Genomic DNA, 21,557 nt, shown 5'->3' with positions numbered 1-21,557 from the left:
ATAGTGGAGGATCCAACAGGGCGGTGAAGTGACAAGCTCTCGGGATTGGGCAGGGTTGGTCTGGTTATAGCGGAGAGAGCCAATAGGAAGGGGGGCGACGGGCGCTGGGGTGGGACAGGGCCCGCCTTGATGTACAGCAGAGGCCAATGGGCGGCGAGGCCGGTGCCGGCGCCAGGGGGGGCTCGGCTCGGCTCGGCTCGGCTCGGCTCAGCTCTCGCTTGGCGCCGCGCGTCCCGGCTCTCGCGAGAGCGGCGGGCGCTGCCCGGCCGGTGCCTGGGCCCGGAGCGCCGCCGCCTCGCCCTGCCCCCAGCCCTGCGGCCCCGCCGCCATCGACAGCGGGGCGGGACGGGGCTGCACACCCCGCGCCGCCGCGGCCGCCGGGCATGAGTGAGTACGGGGGGCAAAGGGGGAAGGAGGGAAGGAAGCGGGGGGAGAGGAGGAGGAGGAGGAGGAGGAGGAGGAGGAGGAGGAGGGAGAGGAAAGGAGGAGAAGGGGCAGCGGTAGAGAGGGAAGGGAGAGGAGAGGAGAGGAGAGGAGAGGAGAGGAGAGGAGAGGAGAGGAGAGGAGAGGAGAGGAAGAGAGAAAGAGGGGGAGAAGGGGAGGAGGATGGAGAGGAAAGGGGGAGAGGAGGAGGTGGGAGAGAAGAAGAGGGGAGGGAGAGAAGGAGGAGGAGGAGGAAGAAGAAAAGGGGAGAGGAGGAGAGGAAGAGAGGGAGAAAAAAGGGAGCGAGAGGGGGAGGAAGAGAAGAAGAGATAGAAGGGGAGGGAAAGTGGGAAAGGAAGAGCGGGGAGAGGAGGAGGAGAAGGTAGAAGGGGTAAGTGGGAAAAAGGGAGATAAGGGGGAAGAGAGGAGGGAGGGGGAGGAAGGAAGGAGAGGGAGAGAGGGAAGCGGAGCAGAGAGAGAAGGGGACGAGGGAAGGAGACTGGGAAAGGAGGAGGGGGGAGACGGAGGAGGAAGGGAAGAGGGGAAGGTGGTGACAGAGGGGGAGAGGGAGGGAGAATAAGAAGGGGGAGAGGGAGGGGGTACGGGTGCCTGTGGGCAGTTGGGAGCCCAGCGGGGCCCCAGGGCCCGTGACGTCGTGGGGGGCGTGAGGGAGGAGGAGTTCCTCCTCACCCCTCGGCTCTGCCGGGGGCCGGGGCGAGCACTCCCTGCCCGCCGTGTCGCCACAGGTGCCGGTGTCACCACAGTCCCGGCTGGCGTGCGGTGATGGGGACGGAGGTGGAGAGGGCGAGACGCTCATTGGGAGCGGCCTGCCATCCCCCTCTCTTTACCTCCCCTCCGTCCTCCCCCCCCTTTACCTCCTCTCCATCATTCCCCCCCTCCCCGCCCCTCGATCCCCTCCCACCTCGGGAGTGTGCTGGGATGTGGGTTCTCGGTGTGCGGTACTGCTGGAAGGGGCTGCCCGGGTTCGTGGGACTCTGCTGACACACGGAGTGCTGGTGGGCGCTCGCCCCAGCCTAAAACACTTAGGATCCACGGCATTGGAAAACCGGGAACTGTGGAGAGGAAAAAACTCAATCATCAAGTTACAGGGAAAGGTAGTTTTCAGTAAGGATGGAAGGAGAAAGAGGAGACCAAAAACTAGAGTAAGGTGGTAGTTGCGCAAAAATCTTTATTCTTTGGTGTGGGTTGTTTTGTAAGGGCAGCCAAATTTGATAATGAAAACAATTAGTAAGTAGCAGGAAGTGACAGGAAATGAGTATGCAGTAGCAGTATGGCTGTGCTGTTTGAGTTGTTGCTCTTGCTACCTGTTGACCCCGTTGGTAAGATTGCAGACTAAAAATATATTTGCAGCTGGGAAACTCTGGTAGGGTAGAGTTGAGGAATCATTAAGTTTATCTACTATAATCCTCATGCTCATAAAAAAACCCCAAACAAACCAATAAGAATTTGTTTAAGTCAATTATAGTCGATTTTGGGGGGTCCCCCCCTCAAATGCTGAGGTTAGCTCACAGATTTAAATCTATTTTAGGGTTAGAAAAAAATTTTGGGTTTTGCAGGTAGAACTAGATCCTCAGTTTAAAATTCTCAACTAGAGAGAATTTTAAACTGAGGATTAGGTCCAATGTCTTGCCCGAGGGAATCCTAGTCAAGATTTGGAGCCACTGTGAATTACCATGATACAAATAATGAGTCTCCTTTTTGAAGTACAAATCCTACCTGAAAACAGGAGGTGGCTTCTGGTCTGCTGAAGCTGCTGCGGTGAGGGTGGATTTGTGCAGATGCATTGTACCCAAAGTGTACATGTGTCTTCCCTAACACACTTGCTGCGAAAAAGAACGCCAGTGGCTTTGCCACAAATGAGCTTCTTTTTATCTTCTGTGGTTGGGCTGGGTTAAAATGAGAAAGTGCGTGGGAGGATGAATGCCTGCTGTGTTAAAAATTTATATTGATGCATACAAATTATCAGAGGTGTTAAGTGCATCGTAGTCTGAATGCCAGATGGATTCCAAGCTCGTGGAGAGGCCTGAGAGGCTTTGTCTATACTGGCTAGAGAATTCGTGACCCATGAATTGAGCTAAAGACTGCTTTTCACATTCTCCTTAAATATGGATCTGATTAAATAATTTTCTGTAACAGTTTAGCCAGCTAGTGTGGAAGGTCTTCTTCTGTCTCTGATACTTTTTGTAGTCCAGTAAGAACATGAGACCAGAACTGGAGGAAGAAATGAAGAGCAAGAAAAGCAGATCCTTAAAACCAACACAGTATGATCCTTATCTACGTAATTCTTTTTAGCTCAAACTGCTACACCAGAGTGAATAAATTGCTAGTGATAACACACTAGTCCACTGAAGAACTTGACTTCATACCTCACATACATATATACATCATGTGGAAGTTAAAATGAAAACTATTTGATAAATGAGAAGGAATTAATATTACAGAGGTATATAGGAAACTTTTACATATCAAAATGCTGATGCTTTCAATAACAGACGGATCATTGAAAATGCAGTTAAAGCAATTGTGATCTGTGCATGCACAGAGCACACTTACAGAAGGTCCTTTGTCGGTAATCACGTCTCAACCTTTGTGTGATGGCAGGGTCCCTGAAAGACCCTTCTGCATAGGAAAAATAAAGCAAGTGCTTTAATGGTACACATGCTCCTCAGAGCAGATGGAGCAGCAAATGAAATTACCAAATTAAAATGCATTTGAGGGGTTAAACCTTTAGCATACCGGGTACACCAGGGCTCTTCCGAGAGAACGTTCCAAACTGCTACTGTCTTGCTTTCCCACACCTTAATTCATGAGGACAGGATATTCCTGCTATGTTTTTAAATCTTTTAAAGGAAATGATGGAATTTATTGTTTGGAGTATCCTTACTTCTACCTGGGACAGTGGGAAAATGTCACTTGGGGAAAATGTGAGGATTTCTTTAAGCTTGGCTTATATGATCCTAGGTTACAATTTGTCGAGATGCTTAGAAAGTTAGAAAATCAGCTTGGAGCAAATTTATTTTCCTGTAGCTCAGGAAGGGTATTACTGACCTGTTACACTTATAAAAATCTTCCATTTAGCAAGTGGCCTGGCTAAGAAAAGGATTTAGTTGATTCTTTCCATACTTTAGGAAGTTTTCTGAAACAAATGTCAAGCCTTATATTAGTAAGGCCCATAACTCCAATAAATCTCTATTGTTTTTGTCTGATTGCTGAAGAACTGTTCAAGGAGTTTAAGTAGATTCCCTTTTCAGTTGAAAAAGTCATATTTTCTTAACAGAAAATGAAAACTTATCCTGAAAATCTCAGTCTTGAAACATATGTGTCAAACATGAGTCTGAAAAAATGCAATGCAAAGGCAAAATAATTTGTATGCTAATGTTTACAAACAGTTTGCAAGTTTAGCAATAGGTAATTTCGCTAACAACTACACAATTAGAAGGCTGGTATTTTAACTATGCAGTCGGTCTTTTTCTTAGCTGTCTATATCCTGTTGAAAAGTTCAGTTTCTTTCTATGCAGTGATTTTTTTCTTTTTCATTTATAGATATGAAAAAAAAGACAGGCCTTTGGCTTTCTGAATTTTCCCCAAGTAATATTTCCTATCAGTTTGAGCTGTTCTTTGTCTCATGATTTGATTCATCAAAATCTTCCAGCCCACTGTAGTCTTTTGGCATTCTCTTTTTGTGCTGTATTTATACTTCTCAAATACCTTGAAGTATATCTGACTGGTAGGAGGGCACATTAAAAGGAAAAAATTAGTATTGAAAAATAAAATAATTAATATTCTTTTTTTTTCCCATCTGCTATTTTCAGAAGAGCTTGTGCAATAGTCCTCCTTTTGCACTTAGTATGTTGGTACTGTCTTCACAACATAAAGTTTACTTTCATTTCTGTGCTCTGATACATGGTCTCAACAGCAATTAAAAAGGAGGAAAAGGAAAGGTAGCCTTGAGGGTATTCTTAACAAATACAATTTTTTCCTACTTCTAAGAGGCAACAAAGTGTCTGGATGTTTCTGAGGGAAAGTTTGTATTTGGCTGCTTTAGACTAAGAAAAAAAAAAAAAAGATATATCTATCTCACATAGATAGCTGTTCTCTGTATACCAGACAGGTGGTGGTGTTAGAATAATATGTTTCTAATCTTTAGAAATGAGTTGCACTATTGAAAAAGCCCTCGCAGATGCGAAAGCACTGGTAGAACGGCTAAGGGAACATGACAACGCAGCAGAAGCTCTTATTGAACAGACTACAGCTCTTAACAAGCGGGTTGAAGCAATGAAGCAGGTTTGTCTTCCAATTTTGTTTACTCTATTAAAAGAACAACTTGGAAACACATAATTTAAAGTCATTTTTGTGTGCTACTATGCAATGTAGAATCGGTGTTTTATTTGGTTAATCCTTTAATACCATACTAAGCATTGTCATTATAGGTGTGACTATGATCTAAAAATAGGTTGTTTATATATTTGATCCTGTGAAGAAGTTCTCGCTGTTACTCTAGCTTAAATAATGAAAACTAGCAGTTATTTGAAGAATGCTTGTAGAAATAGGGTTGGTATCTTTACAAACTGTTGTGTGGTGTCTTGTGTTTTGCTCTTCTGTGAAATACTACTTGTTTTACTAATTTTAAGGTGTGCATTTAATCATACAGAGGCTTTGCCATGCTTTCTTCTGTTCAGAATACTTTATCTTCTCACAGGCTCCTTTTGTTTCAGAGTAGCCTATTGACCTTATTCATGATTGTTTCCGTTCTGATGTTAAGCTATTCAAGGCATATTGTTAGACTGAGCGTGTTTTGTTTTGTTTGTTTTTAATAACCAGTACCAAGAAGAAATTCAAGAGCTCAATGAAGTAGCAAGACATCGTCCTCGGTCTACGTTAGTGATGGGTATCCAGCAAGAAAACAGACAGATTAGGGAATTGCAACAGGAAAATAAAGGTAAAGCATGAATGTTTTATCCTTTACAAGTTCCAGCCTGCACCACTGGAATCAGTGAGACTTCTACCATGGATCTATTCTCAAAAAGTTGTAGAAGAAATTTTTTTCTTCTAATCTTAATTTCTTAGTTTAACTGATAATAATGCAACCTAATAAAGTTCCAGTGTCCAGCTGTTGGGACTGCGATTAACAAAAAGCGTGAGTGTGGAAAATCACTTTTTCAGTCCTTATCTAATGTTCAGCACAAGTGAGAAGATAAATATAACTTACTTCTACAACATGGGTATCTCCTTGGAAGTGTGTTTTTCTGCTGCTAAAGATAACTAATTTACGAGTAGTAGGACAAGTTGTAGTGTAAATGCAGTAGTATAGCTCCTTCTGGAATTCTGTACACTAGGAATATACTGTTCCTCCTGGAGCACCTTAGGTATTCTAGCAATTATATTTGGCAAAGGAGTCAAAGATCTCAATTTTTCTGAATCTTGTCTTTTCTGAGGAGTTATTTGTCCTTTGACTTTAGTATATTTTGAACACAAAGTGTTTTTTAACTCTTATTTTACGAAGATACAGATTAAAACAGATTTGTAAACTTCCTTCCAGCTTTTGTTCAGTGGTGCTTATAGCAGCCAGAGTAAAGCTCCTCAGCTACTCTCAAGACGGCTTATATCAGCTAAAGGGACTGAATATGAAATCATATTAACAAAAGACCTTCTGTTTCTGACTGAACAATAATATTCCCAGGGTAGTCAACACTGAAGACATTTGCAAGGCCTGTGTATATTTTATGGTGCAAGGAGAGGGCACACTCAATTAAAGGCTCATTTTGGTTTTCTCAGGCTGAAGTACTTTTGCATTTTGTTTCAGTTCTATGTTAAGCTTTAACTGAATTTAAAATTGTGTTGGTAGAACTACGCACATCTCTTGAAGAACATCAGTCTGCTTTGGAACTCATAATGAGCAAGTACAGAGAACAGATGTTTAGGTTGCTAATGGCAAGCAAAAAGGATGATCCAAGTATAATAATGAAGTTAAAAGAGCAACATTCCAAGGTAACAACTTCAATTTTTGCCTTTTTTTTTTTTCAGTTAACACTTAAGTTAGTTTGTAGTGGATCAGTTTGAAGCTTACCGTGTCTCAGTTTTTATATCTTTGTACTAACAAGTCCTAATTTTTAAAATCCAGTCCATGAAACACAAACAGGAAACTTGATCAGTCTAGTAACTCAACCTTACTAGCTTCTGATTTATTTAAGCTTTTATCAAGTAGCATTTCTTTACTGTATCTACTTAATGTACTTTTGTTTTGCCTGGATCTTCTAAGGCAACTGCCCTGTTATACTTACAGATGCCCATAGATCTCAGTAACATTCAAACATTTAGACTGGCTTTAACTTACACTTGTGGCTCCAACAAGTAATTAATAAACCTGTGCTTACTGAGGAAAGCAGGAAGAATAAGCTTTCTAAATTTAATATTCAAGTCTTTTTCCCCCCTAAATACCATGAATTAAAAAAAAATATTATAAAAGCTCTTCTGAATATTGAATAACTGAACATACGCTTCTCCTCTTTCCTGCTTCAACCCTTGGTTCCTGTTGTTTGGTACTGATGAGGATTGCTAAGTAAAATCCAGGGCAGCCTGAGATGCTTGAAGTGTGGTTAAAGTTTCTGGTATCAGGTCATCTTAGGGCTTTTGAAAACTAGAAAAATGAAGTGCCATCAAACATTTCTGTATGCTATCACAAGTGAGGTATATATGTGTATTCAGCAGCTTCATATAAAACTAATATTTTTTTTGTGACAATATATAGTCTGGGCTTTTTTAATATATTTTCAGGAATATTTATGATTCTAGGTCACTAGCAGATCTAAACAAGAGCTTTCTAACAAAGTATTATATTACACTGTAAAGGAAACATAATCATCAGAGAGCAGTGGAACTGTGTAGACAGTCTACTAGTTCTAAGTAACTAGTTTCGTAATATTTGACCTCAACAAATCAACTCTGCAAAGCAGAGTTAAGGTCTGCACACCAGGGAGAAAAGTTTAAGAATTCAATGCTTTCTTACCTCCTTACAAAATCATAGGTATGTAGTTAGAAATCAGTTAGACTGCTTAGACTGATATGAAAGAATGTACTGTATTAGAATGGCATCTTTAACATAAACTCTGAAAAATGAAAGGTGTATATTCTTTTCAAAAGAAGTTACCTTAGCATGCAGTATAACATATCCTCCAGCCTCAAAAGAGGGTAATTTTGTATCCGAGACAAGAGGGTAAAATTATATCTATTCTGAAATGGACTTTGAAATTTCATTTAGGAACACTTCTATGGGTTAAAAGCTGGAGATTAAAAAAAAAAAAATGAACACTATTATTTAAACAGGAGACCTAGGCTTCAACGTTTTGGTTAAAACTGATCCCATAAGAATGCCTGATGAAGAGGACTTATCACCCTTATCCTGACGCTTGGGATTTCTGGAATTTCATTATTTCTTGTTCTGATCAGTCTTTACATTCAGTAAGATTGAACAATCCTGAAGCAGTCTTTAAATACTTCTCTCCTATTAACAAAGAAATCCATCATGCCTAAGGAATTAATCTTGCTGTTACCAGTAACTGCTGTTCTTTCAAGTGGCAGCTATTAACTTTAGTACCTATTTACAAAAGATTACTAAAAAATCATTGATTTCTGCATATCAACAAGCACTTCCTTTAAACAGAAAAACACTTTCTTTTATCGGTGTTGTATGCATGAGAAAAGTGTGTGTTGGTAATAACGTCCCTGATCTAATTGTGCTGTTTGAATTCACTCAGCTGAAACAAGGCCTAAAAATATGTGGATTTTTTTCTCTTTGGAGGAAGAAGTCATGTGTGGAAAATAAAAAGGAAAGAGATACGAAAAGTGTTTGTAGATGTTTGAGGCTGTCTTCATAAAGAAACAATTTCAGTGCATTCTTCGATATTACAGCATCTAAGCTTTACACGTCTTGTATCCAAACAAGAACCTAATTTTGTGTTGGCATATGACCTAATGTTAGTGACCTTGGAACAGGCCCTAAATCATATGGATCGACAGGCAATGTAAGCAGGGAAAACAGGAAGTATGGAGGACAGCGGTGTATGTAACAACCACTAACTCATTCCCAGTCCTTCTCAAGGGTATATCCTTGCCAATGTATTCTTTTACCACTGATCAGAGCTTCCTTTCAAGCTAAATTTAGTTTCCCTCTCTCGCTTCAATGCTGTGAGTGTGCATTTAAACCATAGCTGTGGCTATGGAATGGCAGAGAAGAAAGGATGAAAAGGGCCAATGTTCATTTTATTAGGCTGGTGCAAAAATAATTGCAGTTTCTGTCATTGTAACCTGTGTCACTTATTTGGGATTCAGCTTCTATTTACCTGTGTTCGTGTCCTATACCATTTCAAAGCACAAAATTTGCTCTGCTTACTTATGATAATGGTTGTTTTCACTGTTTATACTTTTTTATATTATGCTGTCAAATTAAAGATGGAAAAAAGCAAATTTGAGTAATCTTGTATGAGTTCAAAAGGGGACGTAAAACAGCAGAAACTGGTAGCAGTATGAACTACACATTTGGCCATGGGACCGTCAGTGAACATGCAGCTCAACGTTGGTTCCAAAAATTTTGTAATGGAAACAAGAGCCGTGAAAATGAGGAGGGTCACAGATGTCCTTCTGCGAGAGCCATCAACCAGTTCAGGGCCAGTATTGAAGTGGACTTAAGCAAAAAATCTTAAGAGGTTGCAGAAGAACTAAACATTGGCCATTCAACAGTTGTTCACCACTTGCACCAAACTGGAAAATCAAAAAAGCTCAACAAACGAGTGCTGTGTAAGGTGAACAAAATGGCTCTGCAGAAGCTGCACAAACTGGGCTACAAAACTCTGCCTTGCCCAGTCTCCTTAGCAGACCTCTCTCCCACCAATTCCATGTTTTCAAGCATCTTGACAACTTCCTGCAAGCAAAGGTTTTCCACAACCAAGGAGCAGCTCAAAACACTTCCAAAGAATTAATCAGTTCCAGGCCTCCAGAAGTCTGTGCTATCAGCATAGACTTGTTTCTTGGTGGCAAAAATTAGTAGATTCTAATGGTTCTTAATCAGTAGATTCTAATGGTTCTTATTTTGACAGATCAATTTTATTCTAAGGTGAGACATACTGCTTTAAAGTTTATGTTAAAAAGCAGCAATTATTTTTGCACCAACCCTAGTAAAGTATACTTGTTTTGGGAAGGTAAAGTTTAATTCCAAGCGAGGCAGTTTTTTATGGCAGTTTAATCATTTCTGGTACTTTAAAGACAAGCTGATCATCTGCTGGATGTACGGAAGTCCAGTCAAACTTCTAATTTAAAGATGGGGTTTAACTTTAGTTTATACTGTTCTTCATTTCAATCCTACTGTTGTGCTTTTCCCATGTTAGTTAGGAATTGTGAATTTTGTCCAAAGGTCAGGTCAGACATGGGCAGGCTACATGACAGCAGAGTTGGAATAAAAGACAGGTTGAGGAAAAGACAAAGCAAAATAAAAGCTTCTGGAAAAAACATTAAAATACTTGGCTTAGCTTAACAGTGAAGAACAGCAAAAATCTTTATCTAGATTTGCAGAGGAAAAGTAGTAGTGACCCTTGAAGAATTCTTTGTCGAGTAGGTTGGCCAGAGAGAAGATAAACTGTCACCTGAACCAACACGGTCCAGGTAAGAGATCGCTTCTCTTCAAACAACAACGACTATCTAAAACCAGGCTTCCTTGCAGAGGCTGTTGTGCTTGTGTCAAAGGTGCCCATCATCCCACTCCTAGCAGTGGAACAGCACCAGAGGAAACCAAACTACTGCTCTTTTTTCCTTCCTCCCTAAATCTTTTGGTGAGATGATATAGTTACTTATTTATAATGGAAAAGTACCCTACCAGCACTAATGAACAGACACAAAGAAGTCAGGACACAGAGGTTGTACTTACAGTTTAGCAAGGACAAGGACTGCTGAAGTCCAGATCCCACGAAAGCTGGAATTCTTCCTAATATATGTCATAGTAAGGATGACCACTTCACCTGGTCTTGTTAAGCAATAAGTACCTACCATGGGCTTATACTGGCTGTACCGGGCTTATACTGGCTGTACCAGACTTGGGATCAGGTTTCAAACACAAGATATAAATGTTGCATACCCTGCTGTTCTTATCTAAGTTCAGTCTTTCTGTTTATCCAAAATGGTACACATCATCTCCTGCTGTGCAGGAAGGTCTTGTCAGAGCAAGCACGTGGCTAACTTGTAGCTGTTTGGTAGGGAAAGGAGCTATGGAAGAACAGCCATTGAAGCATATATCAAATTCTAAAAAGGGATCCCTATGTGACAAACCAGACTTATTTGAATAAACAGCTGCTTGTGTTGTATTAAGTTAGAGAGAACTTGTTTTCTCAAATGTGGGCCTCTGTTCACGTTTTTGTTAAGTGGCACAGCAGTCAAGTGCTTTGCTTATGTTTAATAATGCAGAAAATGTGTCACTAAAGCTGTCATTATTTAATTTTTGTGTCTTAGGAGCTGCAAGTTCACGTGGACCAAATTTCGGAGATGGCAGCAGTAATGAGAAAAGCCATTGAAATTGACGAAAGGCATGGCTGTAAAGAGCAGGAACGGATCATTCAGCTTGAAGTAAGTGTGAAATTAAAACAGCACTGGCACAAATAGTAAGGGGGTAAAAGTTATCACAGTTATTTCTCTTGAGTTACTGTAGCAGTCACTCACACTGCTATTTTTTTGTCCTTTCCTTGTTTGGTGCGCTATAAGTGCTGTTTTCCCCAGTATAGGTTACTCTCAAGTCTTGCATAAGCGATACTTCATCACCAGACATCAGAGATTGATATTTATATACTGGCTTAAGCTTTCTCCTTTTTGGAGTCTCTGAGTGTAGCAAAAAGCTAGGAAATAATACGGATTTATCCTAATAAGACACTAGAGTGCAATAATAATACCCACACCTTTCACTTTTAAATTTTTATATTTAAATAATGATTTTATGCTTTGGGGCTGATTCTCAGTTGCTTTATGATTAAGTGCTGTTGCTCTTTGGTTAAGTGCTAGCAAAGCAGTTCATTATGGGACTGAAAAGCATGTGAGATATTTTTAAAATGCAACATTTGAACTTAGTGACCCTTTTCTTACCTGTCTTTGTGTTTTGAGCTTTTTCTTTTCTTTTGATGCTTAATCCTCATTCAAGGGAGCAAGAGAGTCAGAAACTTGATGCTCTTGGTTTTAGAAGGTAACATAACACTACCTGTCTGCAAAATCAATATTCTAATCTTTATACGCGTGTTTGGAGTAGAGATCATTAATGTAGTTATCTTGACTTCTTTCTGGAGTTTTGTTAAATCACTTTTCTTTGTCCGGTTATAGCAAGAAAACAAAGGCTTGAGAGAAATTCTTCAAATAACTAGAGAATCATTCCTGAACCTCAAGAAAGAAGATGCATCAGAGAGTACGTCTCTGTCAGGATTAGTAACAAGCAGTGATTTGAGCCTGAGGAAGAGCTAAAGACTGTGGAAGTCGACAAGCTTCAATTGCACACATTACAGATTATCAGGGGTCACTTGTCAAGCACTTGTTACTGAATAGGGCACCAGCAAGCTAGTGGGTCTTAAACTCAAGTTTAGTGGCTTTTATACTGCATAAATCAAAACTGGTATTCTACAAAAACCTTAGTGACAGATTAATTGCCATAGATCTAACTTCAGTAGGGAATGGATTCATGCACTTACTGAATTGGGAATTATTTTTATATTAAGTCATTTTGCAGATAAAAGGCAAGGTTTCACATGATTTATACAATTCATGGTTCATACAAAGTTTCAGTGCACCTGTTACATAATAAAGATGAGATTTAAAATCATATCTCTGACTAAAAAGTAGTAACTTATGAATATGCTTTGTGCATGATCCAGCTTACATTTTTTCCTTTTTAATAAATTTTTTAAAAATTCTCATTTTGCAACAAACCAGTTTAATAGAGTGGACAGCGTAAAACTTAAGGATTTCTGTGTTTTAGCCATGGAGTATCCTGTTCAAATATAAGGCCAATTGCTGAAACATGAACAGCACCTTGCAGTTGTTCAATTTTATTTTTTTTTAATTCAACAAGCTTCTTTAATATACGTATGCTTAATTGTATTTTCAAAACATGAAAAGGGCTGCTCCCACTTTGTTGCTTTCTGGAATGCTGACAGCATAGTATAAAAGTAAAAGCTAAGGCAGAATGATAAGATAAAACGAGGCTTATTTTTCTATGGGTAAGAATTCCCATCCATTTCTTCTCTTGAAGTCCAAACTTCCTGACTGGGAAATGGCAGTCTGAAAGCACCCAAACAGTAGAGCAGAAGGGTGGTTGGGGGATGTAGGGAGAAGCTCTATGGCAAGGCAGGCAGTCTGCATGCCTGTAATCAATACTCTTAGTTTTTTATTTAAGTACTGAATATTCATCAAGGAATTTTTCAAGTGAGTTTCAGGTACGTATTATGTTTACACTAGGAAAAGTTCAATATACTATACTGACAAATAGACCGGTTGCTTTTAATCCTGAAATACTTGCAGAAGTGAAAAGGAATTGGCTTTTCTAGATCCAACTACAGCTTGTATCATATGCAGATATGATAGAAGTGCTACACAAGGTAGATTTGCAGTAGAGGGGTGCTGAAATAATTAATATTTGGCTTTTGTTTGTCAGACTACTGCTTCCTTGTCAAGACAGCAAGAACATCCTGAGCACCCTGTGTTAGTTGAAAATGTCCCTGCTTACTGCAGGGGAGTTGGATGAATGACCTTCATGGTCCCTTCCAACCCAAACCATTCTATGATTCTATTGACGTGTGTCATCGCTTTTTGTCCAGCATGTTAATGCATACTTTACTTGGAACGCACACTTGAAGCAGACTGAAAGCTTTAACCACAGAAAACTATAGATCTGCATGTGCCACGCACAGCTGAATATTTTTGCTGTTTATTAACTTGCAAAATGAGTTGAACTCCTACTCGGGAAGCAACTGTCATTTAATGAAATATGATTTTCATTTGCAACAAGCAAAAAGAATTAGGCATCGAGCACTTCTAAGTGTGTCAGTTTTAACTACATCTTTTTTTTGACTTGCTACAGCTTCGCTGGGCTCAAGGTGAAGGCATCGCAGGTCTAAGGGTGAACTTTCAATGCCTAGTGAACTAATTTATAGGAAACTTCATATTTTTGTTCTGTTGCTGTCAGTTGCTCCCCTGTTCTCCTAATGCTTTCAAGAGAAAGAAGTGAAGTGGTGAGAAAGGAGCGTTTAGCAGAGAAAATAAACGCCCATTTTCAATTAACTAGTACATATGGTAGGAAGCGCAGTTGGAAGGACAGCTAAACCAAGCTCTCCACATATTCACAGCACTTTTAAATGGAGAAGCTGCTACTTCTCATTCCGGAGCATCTTAACTTGGTTCTAGGCTTAAGAATACATTGAGGACATTCACGTACACAGAAAAAAAGCATTTACCGTTTCCAAACTTGCTAAACATCTGGAATGGAATTTTTTGAGGAATGCTTTAGCTCAAGCACAGGCTCTGCTGGGCTGCTATTATTATCTGTAAAACTTTGCCAGTGCTTCTATAATTTAGACTTTGCATTTCTACAGTAGCTTGTGAGCTGGTGACTTATCAGAAGCAACATCTTTTTTAACAGTGTTTTGTTGTTGCAAACTTTTCAGAAATGTTGGGTTCAATTGATTAAGTTATTCTTTTTAGAAGTATCTTTTCAGCCATTGACTGGTATTGGAGGCATTTGTATCCATTTAATGCTGAATACAGTTTCATGGCTGAATTTCCATGTTGTCTTTCACATACAATCTCAAGAGTCGTACAGCAAAGAAGGATTGTTAGTCTGTGGCAGTTCTTTAAGGTTGCTCTATTATGAAATAATGCTTGATTAGTGTTTATTTTTGTAAATTAAAGAAAATGTGACTTAATTTATCTACTCCTAGTCTTCATATTTGATAATGTCTCCCCTGTCATTCCCCTGACACTTCAGGATTTTAAAGAACCTTCACAGTGTGTGGAGTGACTATTTTTCATGGCATACCTGTTATTTTTGTAATGCAGATGGCTTGAAAAGGATTTATGGCTAGAGTTGTGTACTGTACAGTAAACTTATTTTATCAATAAAGTTGACTGAAAATATGGATGTCTTCATGGTTGAAGCTGGACACCAAATCTGAAACAAGCCTAGTTAGCAACTTATACTGTAAGGCAGGCAACACGGTTTCTAGTGCTTTTATTCATGTTGCTATGTGGCAAAAGAGAAAAAAATATCCTCTGTAAAGTCTTCATTTTCTCTTTGGAAATTAACAATGTCTTCTACGTGGGCAGTTATTCATCCGTCACATCAACCACTGGAGCTATTTACTAATACAGACTAGCAGTAAGGATAAACAAGGAACAGTCCACCAGCCTTTGATTTTCTTGAATCAAAACATGTTTTGGTATAAATAGGATGTGATAGTTGTGGGTTTTTTCTTGAAGATCACAAAAAGTCACTTTGACTTGGTTCAGGCTCTGGGTTCTCTTCTCCATGCTGTGTAAATGAGAACATCAGTGGATTACGTTCATAAGATGGCATGGGACCGGTTTCACCGCTTCCCTGTGATGTTTTCAGGAGAGAAACTTGTTTTCAGTATCATACATTCTGTGTTTAAAGACAAGGTAATAAATGCCAAGCTAAGTCACAAGTGCACGTAGCAGCTATTCAACTGAGGTAAAGTGAAAAGCAGCCCAACACTGAACTGAGCGGGTTTGTACAACTAATAAAGCTTTAAATAGTTTTGGCTTTTTAACAAATGCATTGGGATTAAAAGCTTAGGTTAAAATACAGAGCTAATGGCACTGTGTTCATACAGAATTACTTTCACTAGGATCCCTTTGTAAATACCCGAAATAAAATTTACATTGGCTTGGGGAGTTTTCAGTTTTAGTGGATAAAATTAAATTTTAAAAGCATTTTGACTGTTTAAAAAAAAAAAGATTTTCTAAATCTCCTATTTGAACATGAATCATGCACTTGTTCCTTCTGCAGCACTGATGGCCGAGGTGATGATTTTAAACTGGATAACAGAGAACACTGCAGTACCAGCTGTATACAGTGACAGCAGAAAAAAAGAGACAAGAGCAAAAGAAATCCTTAGCTGGAAGTGAAGGGACATGGTAGAGGATTAAGTTTAACATTAGACAACTTCTGTAGCAGCCTTTTGAACGGTAACAGGTTCTGGAAGCAGCATCAAGTTACACACTGCCACCAGAGACCAAACAAAAGAGAAAAGGACAGCAGTGGGGACACTGAGCTGTAAGCATCCAGAGGCTGCCAGCTGTCTGCAGGATTGTCACAGAAGGAATCTTCTTGGGGGACTCCTTTAACTTGGTGTGCAAAGAAACCCACCTCATTGATGTCCTTAAAAAAATATACACTCTGACAGGTGCTCCCAAACCAGCACCAATACATACATGTCTGTCGGGATTGTTTAAAGAGCAGACCTGTGGATTCTGTGTAATGTCAGCAGAGCACCTCTTGCTAACCTCACCCCTTCGGAATCCCAAGGTGTGCTGGGACAGCCAGTGTTTGACATCACATGCACATACCCGGCACAGGTGTAGGCCACATTCAGCCTCACCTTTTGCCCAACCCACTTTTTCTTTAATTTGTTCCACTTTTTCTTTCATTTGTAATGTATTTAAATTTCATACTGATGACAGCAGAGAGGGGCCTAATTTAAACAGAATTGTTTACCTTCTACACAGTAGAGTATGCTGCAAAATAAAACATCCTATTTCAGCTGACTGTATGAGAAAAGTTAGATACTCCTGCTGCCTGCAACCACCTCCCTGCCCCAATCACATTCTGAGGCAGCAGTGTGCCTGCTGGGAACCAGCACAGCCATGCCTTTGCATGAGAGAACATGGTTATTTCCCAAGGTCACAAACAGCTCAGGTGACACCAAGAAGAAGAAAACCTTAAGCAACTGCTCAACGTGGCGGGAAACATTTCAGAATTCCAGTCTTGAAAAAGTACACGCTAGCAACAATTCTGAGACACGAACTACAGAGGAGTGGGACATGGGGAGCAGGCAGAACTCCAGCTGCAGTCCCTTTCCATGGCCCTAAGGTGAAGTTCTACCTTTTCTATAAGGCAGAATGAATAATCTCCGTACAATGTTCTCACCACCAAAAATACCCAGGGAAGTTGTGGATAACCCATCCCTGGAGGTGTTCAAGGCCAGGTTGGATGGGGCCTTGGGCAGCCTGATCCAGTGGGATGACCCTGCCCATGGCAGAGGGGTTGGAACTGGATGATCTTTAAGGTCCCTTCCAACCCAAACTATTCTATAATTCTATGATACCTTAAGACCAACACCTGAGGATGGCTATTTTGGCAGTAAAAAGCATTAAATATAACATTTTTGAAGGCTCAACTGTCAGAAGCTTGAACAACATAACCCGCTAATGGATGAGGGGCAATCAGCGTCTTAGGTTTTCCACTGCTTTGCTTAGTAGCACAGTAAAAAGTTTTTAGATGAATCACCATATGCAACTCATTAAATCACTGGCTGGGCAAACAGCACCTGCCTCCTACAATGTATCTGTGCTTCTCTGCTTCCTGCAGATGGTTTTTTTCCCCCCAGAGCATCCAGGATAAAAAAAATGAATCCAGATTATTTTGAGCACATTAGATAATCTGTTGTTACTCCAGAAGGCACAAATAATGATGCAGAAAAACTGCAAAGGGTGCTTTTTGGTTTTTTTTAACAAGTCAGGCTTGAGGAAACCCAGTTCTGAAGCAGGTAGGTAAGCTGTACACAACCATTTTTTAACTCCCACTCCTCCTCATTCCCCAAATGAGCTCATTTTTTGCTCTGTTTTGAAATTGCCTTCCTCCAGTGTGCATGAAAGGATGAAGCCATGCATATTCCAACAGGAAGGAGCTGTCTGCTGACAGCTGCAAGCTAGCAGACAAGGTGATTGATAGCAGTAAAAGATACTATAAACTACAAGCATCTGCTTGAACAAACAAAACAGGTATTTGAGCTCTTGCTTCTAAAGAAAACTGAAACATCAGAGCCTACTAATCAGAAGATGCAGGAGGGGACAACCTAAACAGCGGGATAGTGACAAAATTCCAACAAATAAGTAGGGATATAGCAATGCATCTCAGCTGCTGAGTTAGAACACATTGATCTAACGCTTACAATGCTCAGAGGCTGTAGGATATTTCCTTACCAAAAACTCAACGCTTCTAACTCTGTTCATGGAATAAACCAACCAGAAACCAGATTTATAATACACATCAGCCCAACCACCACTGCAAAGATCACATGTAAACCTGCAGCACGCTGCTGCCCGCTTGTGGAAGGGAACTTAGGAAAAGTTCGGAGGCTTAGTGAAAAATGTACATTTTGAAGTGGGTTGTATTCATTACTTGGGAAGAACTTCCTGTTCTTCAGAAGCATTTTCCTATCAGGGACAGCTCTAAGCAAGGACAGAACGGAAGCTGAAGAGCCTTGCTGGGGTGAAATGCGTCAGTGAAAACTTATAAAAGAAAGGCTTTGGGAAAGGCCAGTTTTGCACTTGTAACAGGTTGGAATAAGAGACAGATACAGAGGGGACCCAATAAATCCTTTATGCCTCATTTATTTCTTTCGCTATTGCAAAGAAAAGCAAAACTGCGTATGGATAACTGAGCACTTGCTTGTGAAACAGGAAGATGTCATGGATGAACAATAAGATCTTCAATACTGAAGCAAGACTTCCATAGAATCTTAGAATTGTCTGGTTGGAAAAGACCTTTGAGATCAAGTCCAAGTACCTGCCCACTACTAAACTATATTCCTGAGCACCTCATCTACCCATCTTTTAAACACCTCCAGGGATGGTGACCCTACCACTTCCCTGGGCAGCCTCTGCCAGTGCTTGAGAACCCTTTCTGCAAAGAAATTTTCCCCAATGTCTCGTGCGAACCTCACTTGGCACAACTTGAGGCCATTTCCTCTCATCCCAACGCTTGTTACTTGGGAGAAAAGACCAGCACCCACCTACATACAACCTTCCTTCAGGCAGCTATAGAGACCGAGAAAGTCTCCCCTCAGCCTATTTTACTCCAGGCTAAACACTCCTAGTTCCCTCAACTGACTCTCATAAGACTTGTTCTCCAGCCCCTTCACCAGCTTTGTTCCCCTTCTCTGGACACGTTCCAGGACCTCATTGTCCTTGTAGTGAGGGGCCCAAAACTGAACACAGTATTTGAGGTGTGGCCTCACCAGTGCTGAGTACAAGGGCAGAATCACTTCCCTGGTCCTGCTGGCCACACCTTTTCTGATACAAGCCAAGATGCGGTTGGCTTTCTTAGCCACCTGGGCACACTGCTGGCTCACGTTCAGGTGCTGTTGACCAACGCCCCCAGGTCCTTCTCTGCCAGGCAGCTTTCCAGCCACTCTTCCCCAAGCCTGTAGTGCTGCACAGGGGGTTTGTGCCCCAAGTGCAGGACTTGCCCTTTTTAAACCTCACCGCATTGATCGCAGTCCATTTATCCAGCCTGTCCAGATCCCTCTGCAGAGCCTCCCCACCCTCATTTTTGGGGTCTTAACCCTGCCCGCTGCCTAGACACAAGCTGAAACACACACATCACACTTCAGGGTTGGGAGCAGGAGTGTACTAACCTAGTCCCCTAAAAATAAAATAAGTTACAAAAATACATTAGGGCCTTCTTAAAGAGATGTGATAGAAGAAGAGGATGGTTTCTTTGTGAGCATCTCCCCAGGAGCTCCAGAGCTGACAAGCTCACCCAAGAGCAGCAGTGAAGAATGGATCTCGGATTGGATGTAGGAAAGATGAGAGCATAGACAAAGAGTCCCATTCTTCTTTCTGCAACACGCAGCACCCAAACATGCAAACTGTAAACCACTTTCTTTCCTGCCTAAACCGAATGCCACCAAAGGTCACTGCAGTTGGCTGAGCTTTGTGCTGAGGCCACGCTATGAGTATCTGCAGTTTTACCACTATAACCTACCTGTTAGCCAAGTTCAGCCCTTAAGCTCTAATTAAATTTTAAGAGCACCTTCCTGAGAAGTTACTGATGCCTGTGCCATGCCATCACAGGATTTTGGTCCTCGAGCACTTTTAAACTAAGTATTGCTTTACCTGCTGTTTCAGTATCCAGTTGCTTGGACAGTTTCATGCAGCTTTGGCAATGCCCAGGTGCCTCGGGCTCAGGAAAACAAAACAGCTTGAAAGCGAACCACTGAACTAGCCAGGGCACTTTAGAGTCTCTTCTCTGACAGCGATGCCAGAAAGGTGTCAGCCAGTTTGTGTATTACACAGAACCGGGTGTTTGTTTCAGACTGGCACTCCATGAAGTTCACATTCTGCTCAGGTTTCCCAAAGCTCAGCTTACAGCTACAAATGGCAACAGGGTTAGGCAAAGACATCTTCTCAGAAGCCTGTATTGTGGGTTTTACATAACACTTAGCAGCCAGGCCCCCAAACGGTTCTGAGCGCCTTACAGCCCAATGCATGAAACATTTCTACCAGCCAGCTAAGATCCAAGACTAATGCCTTTTCTTCCTACCAAGCACTAGCAGCGTGGACTATTAGATTAGAAGCTCTACACCACCCTGTTCCTCCCGCTAAGGAAAGCCACTTGCATAGGACAGATAACTGGAGAGATTACAAAGGAACGTTTGTGTCCCCTCTTCTATGATTTCCCATAGCCTGCTCCCAAATCAAAATGCAAAGCTTAGATGAGGGGGGAATTTTCCTCCCTCTCTTCAAAACACACCTACTAAAAGCGTGCTTTGCTTCTACTTTCAGTCCTGCTTTCTGAACGTTTGGAGAAGCTGGTAGGCAGGCTGCCTTACACACATAGTACCCCATGAAGTGGTGGGGTCAGGCTGGGTTTGTGTTTTTAAGGTGAGAAAGGAGGCACAAGAACAAAGGACGATCTGTTTCTTTGGAAAAGGTAAGGGTCTTTCAGCCCACTTGTACCACAGCTTGTTTAACTGCTAGAAGAAGTGAGCATGGCTGTGAGAACAAGGAGAGGAGGAAGGCAGCTTTTCTTGGGGTTTTGAGGCAGGACTGGAACACATGCAGATCTAGGAAAGCTCCAAAAGCAGCTAAGACATAACATGACGTGATCACTGCATTACAGTGCACCAAAGACAGCAGAGAAAGAAGTGTACTAGAAATGTACTAGAGCCCTTGTGGCAGATTTCTCTACAGCAGCAGGAAGCAGGTCCTCACTGCAGTCCAGCAAGCTTCAGCTTACATAAAGCTTCAGCACACTAGATTTTACAGGGTAGTCACTACCTAGAGGAATATAGCTTAGATTTAGATTCCCCAGGAGCATCACAAAACATTTAATGCTAGCACAACCACAGGCAGTGCAACTAAACACAGCAAGACAGTAAATACTTGCAACGAGAAAGTCCACAGTCAGAACAGTAGCACAGCAGAGTAGGATCCAATTTTCCTTCTGCAACTGTCTCAGGGGATACAGAAAAGCCTTGAAAATTACCCCTTAAGCATCTCAGTGGACCAGTTAGAGTATTCTGATTCAATCTTATGCACTGTGGCTTACAGAACATACAAGTAACTCCCATATCATCTCTTACTTATCATCACTACCAAAATGAGACAAAGTCTCCAAGGAATGTACTCGAAGAGTTCAAATCCTAGTTCTGCCACAGACTCCCTACACAATCTTGCAAACTAGTTTCCAGTCAAGCAGGGAACGACAACCATCCCTTTGCTCTCTAGAACCTCATCCAATGAAGCGATAGTAAAGCCTCTTCAGACCAACCCTCACTGGTTTGACACAAAACATAACCACATGCAGCCTCCGAGTGTCACTGCAACTACAGTTAAGCCCTTACAACATGTAAACTAAGCTCCCCTGCTACTTCACCCCTTGAGGTGCTAAGAATTTTTTAAACCAACCTATCCCTACAATGTCAAAGGCAGAAGCTCAGTAGTGAAAGCACCACTGAATTCAAAGAGACCCCCTTAGTTCCAATATTCTTTCAAAAGACACCTTTATTATAAAAGAAATAGAAAATTAAGAGTTAAACTTGTTTCTTCCACAATGTTAATCACAGTAGTTA

At 41.2% G+C, this 21,557-nt stretch overlaps 1 protein-coding gene across 1 annotated transcript; it reads left to right on the top strand.

Annotated features, from left to right (window-relative positions):
• The first annotated feature begins 200 nt into the window (after positions 1-200).
• Positions 201-14,543, top strand: FGFR1OP2 (FGFR1 oncogene partner 2). Its single transcript, XM_054063974.1, has 6 exons — positions 201-387; positions 4,592-4,728; positions 5,266-5,383; positions 6,290-6,432; positions 10,939-11,052; positions 11,794-14,543. Exons 1-6 carry the CDS (start codon positions 384-386, stop codon positions 11,929-11,931), a joined length of 654 nt encoding a protein of 217 aa, XP_053919949.1. The 5' UTR covers positions 201-383; the 3' UTR covers positions 11,932-14,543.
• Positions 14,544-21,557: the final 7,014 nt, after the last annotated feature.

This window comes from Cuculus canorus, chromosome 1, assembly GCF_017976375.1.
Source record: "Cuculus canorus isolate bCucCan1 chromosome 1, bCucCan1.pri, whole genome shotgun sequence".
Lineage (NCBI taxonomy): Eukaryota > Metazoa > Chordata > Aves > Cuculiformes > Cuculidae > Cuculus > Cuculus canorus.
Note: the sequence above shows the minus strand (reverse complement) of the source record. Positions and strands in the feature narration are given on the sequence as shown.